Below are 13,883 nucleotides of genomic sequence, written 5' to 3'. Positions count from 1 at the left end.
GTTGGATAAAAACCTAAAAATGCTTGAACCAATTTCGCAAGAAACTTAGGTGAATTGTTCATATCTATTGATGTGAGCTCCCTTTCATTTTAAGCTCACCTGACCTGAAAGGTCAAGTGAGCTTTTCTCAACACTTGGCGTCCGGCGTCCGTCATCCACAAACTTTTACAAAAATCTTCTCCTCTGAATCTACTGGGCCAAATTTAACCAAACTTGGCCACAATCATCCTTGAGGTATCTAGTTTAAAAAATGTGTCCGATGACCTGGCCATCAAACCAAGATGGTCGCCATGGCTAAAAATAGAACACAGAGGTAAAATGTATATTTTGGCTTATATCTTTAAAACCAAAGCATTTAGAGCAAATCTGACAAGGTGTAAAGTTGTTGATCAGGTCTATCTATCTGCCTCGAAATTTTCAGACGAATCAGACAACCTGTTGTTGGGTTGCTGCCCCTGAGTTGGTAATTTTAAGGAAATTTTGCAGTTTTTAACCGGATTTTTGTGACAAAAATGTCGGTTATTGATTTGGGGATGTACGGCGGGCGGCCGGGCGGTCGGGCGGCAATCAAATGTTGTCCGTGCATTAATTCAGAAACCGTTCAACCAAAGCTTTTAAAATTTTAATATGTTATTACTGACAACTATACGAAGGTCAATAATGGCGATTTTGACTTTTACCGTTCAGGAGTTATGGTTCTTGAAAGATTGAAAAATGGAGTTTAAAGTCGTGTCCGTGCATTTACGCATGAACTGTTCTACCAAAGCTTCCCAAATTTTAAAATGTTGTTACTAATGACAGAATGGAGGTCAAGTTCAATAATGACGAATTTGACTTTTACCGTTCAGGAGTTATGGTTCTCTAAAGATTGAAAAATGGAGTTTCCAGTCATGTCCGTGCATTTATGCATGAACTGTTCTACCAAAGCTTCCGAAATTTTAATATGCTGTTACTGATGACAAAATGGAGGTCAAGTTTAATAATGACGATTTTGACTTTTACCGTTCAGGAGTTATGGTTCTTGAAAGATTGAAAAATGGTGTTTCCCGTCGTGTCCGTGCATTTTCTCATGAACCATTCAACCAAAGCTTTTGAAATTTTAATATGTTGTTACTGATGACAAAATAGAGGTCAAGTTCAATAATGACGATTTTGACTTTTACCGTTCAGGAGTTATGGTTCTTGAAAGATCGTAAAATGGCGTTTCCATTCACGTTGTTGCATTTACTCATGAACCATTCAATCTAAGCTTTTCAAATTTTAATATGTTGATACTGATGACAAAATGGAGGTCAAATTTGATTTTGACGATTTTCACTTTCACCATTCATCAGTAATGGTTCTTGTGATATTGCCAGGACACAAATAAATGTTAATAAATCCGGTTTGCTGTCGTTGTGACAGCCTCTTGTTGGATATTATCTTGAATACTATTATAGATAGAGATACACTGTAAACAGCAATAATGTTCAGCAAAATAAGATCCACAAATAAGTCAGCATGACCAAAATAGTCAATTGACCCCTTAAGGAGTTATTGCCCTTTATAGTTAATTTTTTACATTTTTCATAAACTTTTGTAAATTTTTAGAAAATATTTTCCACTGTAATTACTGGGCCAAGTTCATTTATATATGCATGCACATTGTGTCACTGGTTATGACTGGTTATTTAGTTTGTGCTAATTAGATAATTTTATCTTTTATCAAATGTATTGCCCTACAGCTATACTCAATTGGTAATTGCAATAAAAACAAACCTTAATTGGTCTCTCCTACCTGTCAATTCAAAGTTGACAAAAATCACAATTTTAACAAAATTATATGATTCAGGGTTTATAAAGAAAAGTATTACTTGAATGTAACAGTTTATCAAATTACACTGATTACTTGAAAAATTGTAATCAATTACAGCTGATTAACGATTACAATTACCCCAACTCTGGTTCATTATAGATAGAGATAATTGTAGCAACAAGAATGTTCAGTAAAGTAAGATCTACAAACACATCACCATCACCAAAACACAATTATGTCATGAATTTATCTGTGTCCATTGTTTAATATGCACATAGACCAAGTTGAGTGACACAGGCTCTTGAGAGCCTCTAGTTTAGTCTGTTCCACTTCAGGTAAAAAAATTTATCGAGGTGGTTTTTGATGAAGTTGAAGTCCAATCAACTTGAAACTTAGTACACATGTTCCCTATGATATGATCTTTCAAAATTTTAATGCCAAATTAGAGTTTTTAGCCCATTTTTACAGACCACTTGACATAAAAAAAGATTGTGGATTTGACATCCATGTACTAGATTCTTGTTCATCTGTGCATTTCCCTCAATGTGGAGTGATTCAAATGAGCATACAACGGTGAAGATTGCCCATAGAATTCATTAAGAGCACTCTTTGAAATTTAAAATTCTTTACAGGATACTTCAACAGTAACAGCTGGTGATGATGATGATTTTGAGAAGCCAAGTGAAGATTGTGTTCTCAGAGATGCCTCTAGTACAAAAATTCCTAGACTAACAGTCAAGGTGAGATAATGTTTTCAATCTTTTTAGATAACATGCAGTTTCATTTTGTGAACTAAATCCTCATGTGGTTATTGTATGGAAAAATATATCATCTGCAATGAAAGTCAAGTAAGCTTATGATCAGATATTGAATTAACAAAAAATACATCATGGAAAAAAATCAAGGATAAATAGTCTCAGTTCACAAGAAATAAAGTCACAATATTGAGAGCACAAATTGTATATTTGGTATATAAATTAGATTTTCAAATATATATGAATTTTAAGAGATTTTCAATTGCATGTAGGCAGAAATTTAATTTACTTCATACATATAGTACATGTATATTAAATACCAGATTTTGATTCGTTAATATGAGGGAGATAATTTACTCTATTGTCAAATACTTTATTACAATTCACAGAGATCAATTGTGAGCTTCATGGAATACAGAAGTTATGTACAAGACGTTAAAGTATTAAATTATTGGTGTATAAACTGGACCAATTCACTCACAAAAAATAAGAGATTACTATAAAATCATGTTACAACATTTACTTTCTTGTTTAACCAAATTGTAAATGCAAACAACCTAATCATAAACCAGCTTACATATTTCTAGTTTTGAGAGTTTTAAAACAGTAAAGTTTGTGCCAGAATGTGTTAAAGAAAATACAGGTGAACTGCTTAATCCAGTAACAAAATGGAATGAAATGTCTGTGCTAAAATACCCCCTAGTAGTATTTTTATTTTTTTTGCTGAAGTGTCATGTCACCCTTAATAATCAAATAGCTTCAATTTATGATTTACATATCCTGTCTGGATAGATTATAACACTTTTAAAACCTTTAAAAAATTATTGTTTTATTTTCTAAGCCCCTATCATAGCAGAGGTGGCATTAAGTGTTATAAACCCTTGTCAGTCTATATGTTCTGAAATTTGTTTTTGTTCTCTTACTTTAGTTTGCGTCATTAACCAAATGTTTTAAATCTTATACATACAAAACGCTTATAATTACCTTAAAAGAAAATCAAGGTGAATTTGGGTGGCATCACTTTAACCTTTCTAAAGTTATGCCCCTTTACAAATTGAAAAATAGCTGAATTTTTCTTTCCCAATCTCAAACTTTAGTTTGCCTTAATCTAATGTTATGAATATTATACACAATGTTTATTTTAAAACAAAACAGATCCAGTTTGAATTTTGTTGCTGTCACTTTATCCATTCTAGAGTTATCCCCCTTTATAAATTGAAAAATAGCATATTTTTTTTCTCAACCAAATATTATGGGTGCTATAAACAGTTTCGTATAAAAAACTAGGGGTTATTCCCCAACTAAAAATAGACATGGAGGGAAGTCCCTTTTTATCAACATAATTGGTGAAAAAGTATCGTGTTTTTTGTATTTGGTTGGAAAGATATGTTAATTAACTTCAATTAAAGCAGGTTGAATGATTAAACTAATTTTAAAAATTAGATTAAAAATACATGTTTTGAGGGGAGACAACACTGTAAACAGTCTGTTTTTTTGGCAGTGAAAATTGAAAACTTATTTGCAGCCACTGTAGCTCTTTTCGGAGCAGGCGAACGTACCCTGAAGCATGAATTTTTTGAAAGACCAGGTAAAAATCTATGAAATTCATACAATTTTGATTATGAAAAATGTGCAGGTATCATGTCTTCAGGGGTGTGCACATGACCTGATTTCAGGTTTTTTAAGCTTAAATTAGGCAATGTTTTTCTCAGTTTCTCTGGATAAAACTTTTTTATATCATTAAAAGTACACTTTTTTTTTATTCCATTATAAACTAGAGAACATTCTGATTCCAGTGATATCTAGTTTTATACAAGTATCTTTATTAACCAGTCCACCACTAAGGGTCACTTATACATGGTCCCTCAAAATATGACGTCATAGAAAAAAAACTGTTGATTGCACCCTATGAAACTTGCACACAATGCAGATCATTTTTAATTTGGGTAGGATCACTTTTACAGTTCTTGAGTTATGTCCTTTCATAAACTTATATGTCTCAACCAAATGTTATGTTACTTACACCCAATGCTTATTACCACAAAAGACAGATACAGTTTGAATTTGTGTGGCGTCACTTTTACCTTTCTAGAGTTTACAAAATGAAAAATGCTGAATTTTGATTTTTTTATATCTTACTTTACAAATGCTTTAGTATGCCTCAAACAAATGTTATGAATTTTTATACCCATGTTTATTTTCCAAAAAAAAATATGGAATGAGTCCATGGGACATTTCCCCCCTTTTTCTGGCCATTAAGGTTGAATGTTTTTGTGAAATATTGGTCATTGAATGTTAAGCAACCAATAACCAATCAATCATTCAATCATAAATATTTTCATCAAACTGTAAATGTTAGTTGCAAAAGACTTAATTAAATAATACAAAGCACAAACAAACAACTACTCAAAGCACAGAAATAAGAGTACTCCCAATTAATGATAGCTAGTTCAAAGCTAACTACAACTTGTAGATAATTTATGCTATCTGGAACTAAAGTATCAATAAATACACTTCAAACAGATTTAGTGTACAGATGTCATAAACAAAATCAGAAATGCATAACCGTTCAGGATCCAGACTTAAATGAAGATTCATCTTGGGTTAAAGGCAGAATTCAATCAAATGAATATTGTTCAAAATGTTAAACTTATTATGTAGGTAACATATGATTGAATTAATATCTTATTAAAGGTTAATATTATACATGTACTTAAAACCATTACACAATATTTATCAGAATTCAAATTCTTGTGTTAAACATAAGCATAGGAATCTAATGTACAGTATTTGTCGTTTGTTTATGTAATTTATAAGTGTTTCTCGTTTCTTGTTTTTTATGTAGATTAGACAGTTGGTTTTCCCGTTTGAATGGTTTTACACTAGTAATTTTGGGGCCATTTATAGCTTATTGTTCGGTGTGAGCCAAGGCTCTGTGTTGAAGGCTGTACATTGACCTATAATGGTTTACTTTTATAAATTGTTATTTGGATGGAGAGTTGTCTCATTGGCACTCACACCACATCTTCCTATATCTCTATAATTATATATATGATATATATATATTTATAAATATTTTGTTAATGAGAATGTCTTATTTTCTGTTGTAATTGTATAGTTTAATCTGTTTCAGATCCGGGAACACTGCCTTGGAATGATTACATCTGACCTTTATACTAACTTTACTTCATACTACAAAGATATTTCTGCCAAGATGGCTGCCAAAGACTATGAACCTGAGTGTTGTGCTATAGATGAAGAATTTGATGTTTTTAAGTCAAGTAAAGCTGTAAATTTGTACAAGGCAGCTATTATGTCAAAATGCAACGAGATAAAGAAAACAACAAAAAGCAAAGATTTGCACAAATCACTTGTTCCAAAAGGATCAGACAATTTTAAATCAAGTTCTGCTAGTCATTTCTCAAATGATGGCATGGATGATTGTGATACGACATCTGGTTTTAGCTGTACTTTTGTGAAAGCTTGTGATATGATTGTTAACACAAAGAATGATTTTAAGACTGATCCTGACCCTGAGTCAGTAGTCAAGTATTCATGTGGTTCTGATTCAGATAAATATTCTAACACTGATTCTAAATTAAAACTTTCAAGAAAGTCTGATTTATCATTTTATTTTGATGGTCAAATTTGTGGTAAACCAGTTAATGATGTAATGGAAGAGAAACCTTTACAGCAATTGGAATCAGAAGTGGCATCTATTTTAGACAAATACCAAGTGGGAAGTTTTTCATCTAAATCTAGTCACAAACAGAAGTCTAGAAGTGTTAAACCAGAATGTGTGAGATTTAGTGAAGACATATTATTTAAAAAAGAGTCAGGACTTGGATCGGATGAGAATAAGTCTAGGATTTGTACATCAAGTGCCATTAAAACAGAGAGGATTGATGAATCAGATGAGCATAAGTCTAGGATTTGTACATCAAGTTCCATTAAAACAGAGAAGATTGATGAATCAGATGAGCATAAGTCTAGGATTTGTACATCAAGTTCCATTAAAACAGAGAAGATTGATGAATCAGATGAGAATAAGTCTAGGATTTGTACATCAAGTGCCATTAAAACAGAGAGGATTGATGAATCAGATGAGCATAAGTCTAGGATTTGTACATCAAGTGCCATTAAAACAGAGAAGATTGATGAATCAGATGAGCATAAGTCTAGGATTTGTACATCAAGTTCCATTAAAACAGAGAAGATTGATGAATCAGATGAGAATAAGTCTAGGATTTGTACATCAAGTGCCATTAAAACAGAGAGGATTGATGAATCAGATGAGCATAAGTCTAGGATTTGTACATCAAGTGCCATTAAAACAGAGAAGATTGATGAATCAGATGAGCATAAGTCTAGGATTTGTACATCAAGTTCCATTAAAACAGAGAAGATTGATGAATCGAAAGACAGAAAAGAAGTTAAATTGAAACATCTTAAGCTGACAACAGATGAAAAATACAAACATTCTTCTCATTCAAAATCACATGACACAAGTGAAACTAGTGGTTGTACAGATGCTTGTCAAGTCAGTGATAAAAAAGATGAAACCATTAATCATAAAGGAAAAAAAAGACCTATAAAAGAAGAGGTATTCATAACCTTTTTATGTTATTGTAAACCTTAGAGCTCACAGTGTAATACAAAATCCTTCTTTCCAACTCTTCCACACCCTGAGGTGTACTTCAGCTGGTCCCCAAACAAAAATGGGCACCAGTTCAGTAACAATGAATGTCACACCAAACTCTGAAATAAATAAATGAACTAAAATTATAAATCATACAAAATTACAAGACTAACAAAGGACAGAGGCTCCTGACTTGGGACAGGTGCAAAAATGTGGTGGGGTTAAACATGTTTTGTGAGATCTCAACCCTCCCCCTTTAGCCAATGTCATGAATACAGAAAAACAAACACACAGAAATACGCACAGTAAAACTCAGTTTAAAAGAAATCTGGTGTCAGAATAGGTAACAAAAGAAACTAAGCAAAATGACAATGATACATAAATTAACAAAGGACTACTAACAGTTACTGACATGCCAGCTCCTGACCATAATTAAACTGATTGAGAGATTATGTCTTCATCATATGAACATCAAGCACAATCCCACCCGTTAGGGGTTTAGTGTCATACCATCATAAAATATGAACATAACCTGTATCATGCCAACAACTGGTTTTAGAATAAATGTGTTTATTTTCGAGGCAAAGACCAAATAAGTGAATCAATATTAAAGCTATAATATGCCATCTTTAATGACCTGACAACAGTATCGAGCTATATCCCTTCTTAATAAGTCTGTTTAAAGGTTTGTTTGGCTTTTGAGGTGAATGATAACATTTTTATACGACCTCAAAAATTGAAAATTTTTTGGTCGTATATTGGTATCACGTTGGCATCGTCGTCCGAATACTTTTAGTTTTTGCACTCCAACTTTAGTTTAAGTCAATAGAAATCTATGAAATTTAAACACAAGGTTAATGACCATAAAAGGAAGGTTGGGATTGATTTTGGGAGTTTTGGTCCCAACAGTTTAGGAATAAGGGGCCCAAAGGGTCCAAAATTAAACTTTGTTTGATTTCATCAAAAATTGAATAATTGGGGTTCTTTGATATGCCGAATCTAACTGTGTATGTAGATTCTTAATTTTTGGCCCTGTTTTCAAATAGGTCTACATTAAGGTCCAAAGGGGCCAAAATTAAACTTAGTTTGATTTTAACAAAAATTGAATCCATGGGGTTCTTTGATATGCTGAATCTAAAAATGTACTGAGATTTTTTATTATTGTCCCAGTTTTCAAGTTGGTCAAAATCGGGGTCCAAAATTAAACTTTGTTTGATTTCATCAAAAAATGAATAATTGGGGTTCTTTGATATGCCAAATCTAACTGTGTATGTAGACCAATTTTGGTCCCGTTTTCAAATTGGTCTACATTAAAGTCCAAATGGTCCAAAATTAAACTAAGTTTGATTTTAACAAAAATTGAATTCTTGGGTTTCTTTGATATGCTGAATCTAAACATGTACTTAGATTTTTGATTATGGGCCCAGTTTTCAAGTTGGTCCAAATCAGGATCCAAAATTATTATATTAAGTAATATGCAATAGCAAGAAATTTTTAATTGTACAGTATTCAGCAATATCAAAAAATCTTCAATTGCACAGTATTGTGCAATAGCAAGTATTTTCAATTGCACAGTATTGTGTAATAGCAAGAAATATCTAATTGCACAATAGCAAGAAATTTTCAATTGGAGTTATCTTTCTTTGTCCAGAATAGTAGTTGAATTAACTTAAATCATTGTTTTATACAATGTACAATGTATATTCACTTTTACTACCAACTGATAAATTAAAACAATCTTTACCATTCATTGATAACAAGCCCTTTTTAGCTCACCTGGCCAAAAGGCCAAGTGAGCTTTTCTCATCACTTGGCGTCCGGCGTCGTCGTCCTGCGTTAACTTTTACAAAAATCTTCTCCTCTGAAACTACTGGGCCAAATTTAACCAAACTTGGCCACAATCATCATTGGGGTATCTAGTTTAAAAAATGTGTCCGGTGACCCGGCCAACCAACCAAGATGGCCGCCATGGCTAAAAATAGAACATAGGGGTAAAATGCAGTTTTTGGCTTATAACTCAAAAACCAAAGCATTTAGAGCAAATCTGACACAGATAATATTGTTCATCAGGTCAAGATCTATCTGCCCTGAAATTTTCAGATGAATCGGACATTCCGTTGTTGGGTTGCTGCCCCTGAAATGGTAATTTTAAGGAAATTTTGCTGTTTTTGGTTATTATCTTGAATATTATTATAGATCGAGATAAACTGTAAACAGCAATAATGTTCAGCAAAGAAAGATCTACAAATAAGTCAACATGACCAAAATGGTCAGTTGACCACTTTAGGAGTTATTGCCCTTTATAGTCAATTTTTAACCATTTTTCGTAAATCTTAGTAATCTTTTAGAAAAATCTTCTCCTCTGAAACTACTGGGCCAAATTTAACCAAACTTAGCCATAATCATCATTGGGGTATCTAGTTAAAAAAATGTGTCCGGTAACTCAGCCAACAAACCAAGATGGCCGCCATGGCTAAAAATAGGACATGGGGGTAAAAGCAGTTTTTGGCTTATAACTCAAAAACCAAAGCATTAAGAGCAAATCTGACAGGAAGTAAAATTGTTGATCAGGTCACGATCTATCTGCCCTGGAATTTTCAGATGAATCGGATAATCGGTTGTTAGGTTGCTGCCCCTGAATTGGTAATTTTGAGGAAATTTTGCTGTTTTTATACGACCGCAAAAATTTTAATTTTTTGGTCGTATATTGCTATCACGTTGGCGTCGTCGTCGTCGTCGTCGTCGTCGTCTTCCTAATACTTTTAGTTTTCGCACTCTAACTTTAGTAAAAGTGAATAGAAATCAATGAAATTTTAACACAAGGTTTATGACCACAAAAGGAAGGTTGGGATTGATTTTGGGAGTTTTGGTCCCAACATTTTAGGAATTAGGGGCCAAAAAGGGCCCAAATAAGCATTTTCTTGGTTTTCGCACTATAACTTTAGTTTAAGTGAATAGAAATCTATGAAATTTTGACACAAGGTTTATGACCACAAAAGGAAGGTTGAGATTGATTTTGGGAGTTTTGGTTCCAACAGTTTAGGAATTAAGGGCCAAAAAAGGGCCCAAATAAGCATTATTCTTGGTTTTCGCACAATAACTTTAGTATAAGTAAATAGAAATCAATGAAATTTTAACACAAGGTTTATGACCACAAAAGGAAGGTTGGGATTGATTTTTGGAGTTGAGGTCACAACAGTTTATGAATTAGGGGCCAAAAAGGGGCCCGAATAAGCATTATTTTTGGTTTTTGCACCATAACTTTAGTATAAGTAGATAGAAATCTATGAAATTTAAACACAAGGTTTATGACCATAAAAGGAAGGTTGGGTTTGATTTTGGGAGTTTTGGTCCTAACAGTTTAGGAATAAGGGGCCCAAAGGGTCCAAAATTGAACTTTGTGTGATTTCATCAAAAATTGAATAATTGGGGCTCTTTGATATGCCGAATCTAACTATGTATGTAGATTCTTAATTTTTGGTCCTGTTTTCAAATTGGTCTACATTAAGGTCCAAAGGGTCCAAAATTAAACTTAGTTTGATTTTAACAAAAATTGAATCCTTGGGGTTCTTTGATATGCTGAATTTAAAAATGTACTTAGATTTTTAATTATTGGCCTAGTTTTCAAGTTGGTCCAAATGGGGGTCCAAAATTAAACTTTGTTTGATTTCATCAAAAATTGAATAAATGGGTTCTTTGATATGCCAAATCTAACTGTGTATGTAGATTCTTAATTTTTGGTCCAGTTTTCAAATTGGTCTACATTAAGGTCCAAAGGGTCCAAAATTAAACTAAGTTTGATTTTAACAAAAATTAAATTCTTGGGCTTATTTGATATGCTTTATCTAAATATGTACTTTGATTTTTGATTATGGGCCCAGTTTTCAAGTTGGTCCAAATCAGGATTCCATATCAAGTATTGTGCAATAGCAAGAAATTTTCAATTGCACAGTATTGCACAATAGCAAGAAATATCTAATTGCACAATATTGTGCAATAGCAATTAATTTTCAATTGGAGTTATCTTTCTTTGTATAGAATAGTAGTTGAAATGTTTTTAGATAATGTATGTTGGACATTTGCCAGACATGACTATGATGTCATTTTCTATTTTTATTTGCCAATAACTTTATGTAAATAACTTCATTGGAAATTTGCCAATATAAAATGTTGCTGATGAAGTTTTTTTTATTGTTTTATACAATAAACAATGTATATTCACTTTTACTACCAACCAATCTTTACCATTCAGTGATAACAAGCACTTTATTTTACATTTTAATATTTTATGATGTGTTTAAAAGAGTAGTTATTGTTGCAAACTCCATTAGAAATTTGAATTGATATCAGTTTTGGAAAAAGGGAAACGGGGATGTGAAAAAAAAAAGGGGGGGGGGTTTAAATTTTTCTCATTTCAGATTTCATAAATAAAAAGAAAATTTCTTTAAACATTTTTTTGAGAGGATTAATATTCAACAGCATAGTGAATTGCTCAAAGGCAAAAAAAAAGTTTTAAGTTCATTAGACCACATTCATTCTGTGTCAGAAACCTATGCTGTGTCAACTATTTAATTTTAGATTTAAAAAGTTTGAAGAAGAAATCTTTAATTGATTTGTAAAATCTTGACATTTGTTTTGTGTAAAAAAAAACCATGTAATGTCAAAAATTTGATCACAATCCTAATTCAGAGCTGTATCACGCTTGAATGTTTTGTCCATACTTGCCCCAACTGTTCAGGGTTCGACCTCTTGGGTCGTATAAAGCTGTGCCCTGCGGAGCACCTGGTTTTGTTATTATCTTGAATATTATTATAGATAGAGATAAACTGTAAACAGCAATAAATTCAAATTCAAATTCAAATATATTTATTGCTAATCAAAGCGCCCACAAGGAGCAGAACAATCAACATTAATTACATACAAATGATTACAAGTGATTCAATATGATTAAGACACAATGTTATAAAAAAAACAACAAAAAAACAAAAAAAAACAACCAAACCTAAAAATATTTATTAAGACAAGTACAAGAATACAACAAGCACAATGTTTAATAATATAAGGGGGGTCACTGGGCATTTCTATATCTATATATCATTTAAGGAAACTTTCCTATATGAGGATAAATTTTCCAATAATTCTCCGAGTTTCTGGAGTATGAAAGTATCTTCAGAGGACATTAGCCAAATAAATTGTGATTTAATATCTAAACCACTAAAATTTTTAAACCGTTGTTTTATTTCATTTAAAAAGTTGAAACGAATATTTGAAAGTTTGTGGCACTGAAGAAGAAAATGAATTTCATCCTCAACCTCAGTACCGCACAATTTACAGATACGTTCTGACACTGTCAGATTTTTGTACCTTCCCCTCTCAATCTCTAAATCGTGAGCACTGATACGGAATTTTGTTAAATAATGTCTATATCTAAAATTTTCCTGCAAATATAATTTTCATTGATGCTAAAGTATTTAAATAAAGTTTGAATACTGGTATACCAGCTCTTTTTCTGCTCATCATGTAGAGATTTTGAGAGGTTGAAAGCCTCTTTTAATAATAAGTCATCAGATTTTTTTAAACGTATATAATATTTAAACATATTTAACAAAACCTCCAAAAATAGAGGATATCTGCCCAGTTCACCCATAACTGCAATATTTGTTGCTTTTTTACTTACTCCAAGTATAAATTTACAAAAGCTTAAATGAGCCTTCTCTACTAATAATAATGTACAGCAAAGTAAGAACTAAAAATAAGTCAGTATGACCAAAATAGTCAATTGACCCCCTAAGGAGTTATTGCCCTTCATAGTCAATTTTTAACAATTTTCTTAAAATTTGAAGATTTTCAATAACATTTTCCACAGAAAGTACTGTTATAGATAGAGATAATTGTAAGCAGCAAGAATGTTTAGTAAAGTAAGATCTACAAACACATCACCATCACCAAAACACAATTTTGTCATGAATCCATCTGTGTCCATTGTTTAATATTCACATAGACCAAGGTGAGCGACACAGGCTCTTTAGAGCCTCTAGTTTTACATTTTAATATTTTATGATGTATTTAAATGAGTAGTTATTGTTTCAAACTCCATTATAAATTTGAATTGAGATCAGATTTGGAATAACGGAAAGGGGGATGTGAAAAAAAAAATTGGGGGGGGGGGGGGAGGTTCAATTTTTCTCATTTCAGATTTCATAAATAAAAAGAAAATTTCTTCAAACATTTTTTTGAGAGGATTAATAGTCAACAGCATAGTGAATTGCTCAAAGGCAAACAAAAATTTTAAGTTCATTAGACCACATTCATTCTGTGTCAGAAACATATGCTGTGTCAACTATTTAATCACAATCCAAATTAAGAGCTGAATCCAGCTTGAATGTTGTGTCCATACTTGCCCCAACCGTTCAGGTTTCAAGCTCTGAGGTCGTATAAAGCTGCGCCCTGCGGAGCATCTGGTTGGTTTTGAGGTACAGTGGTTCTCCTTCCACACATATAATGTATTCTAATATGACGTGCTTCTTTCAATTTGTGAATAAACCCATGCTCTAAATCCAATAAAATTTGTTTGCACATGCATATATTGACTACTGCAGAATAATGTTTTTATTCAAATTGGCATGCATTTAATATATCATTAACTTAAAACACTTCCAAACTCTTGAATGATGCACATGTTGTTACTAATTCA

The 13,883-nt window shown here is 32.3% G+C and overlaps 1 protein-coding gene across 1 annotated transcript in view; it reads left to right on the top strand.

The window, feature by feature from the left end:
* Nucleotides 1-13,883, top strand: part of LOC143042522 (ATP-dependent DNA helicase Q5-like) — a 60,186-nt gene that overhangs the window by 26,291 nt on the left and 20,012 nt on the right. The window contains exons 8-9 of the mRNA XM_076214886.1: nt 2,428-2,535; nt 5,684-7,153. Coding sequence (XP_076071001.1) covers nt 2,428-2,535; nt 5,684-7,153 — 1,578 coding nt within the window. The remainder of the gene's footprint in view (nt 1-2,427; nt 2,536-5,683; nt 7,154-13,883) is intronic.

The sequence above is a fragment of the Mytilus galloprovincialis genome, chromosome 8 (genome assembly GCF_965363235.1).
Source record: "Mytilus galloprovincialis chromosome 8, xbMytGall1.hap1.1, whole genome shotgun sequence".
Lineage (NCBI taxonomy): Eukaryota > Metazoa > Mollusca > Bivalvia > Mytilida > Mytilidae > Mytilus > Mytilus galloprovincialis.
This window is presented reverse-complemented; position numbering and strand designations above follow the sequence as displayed.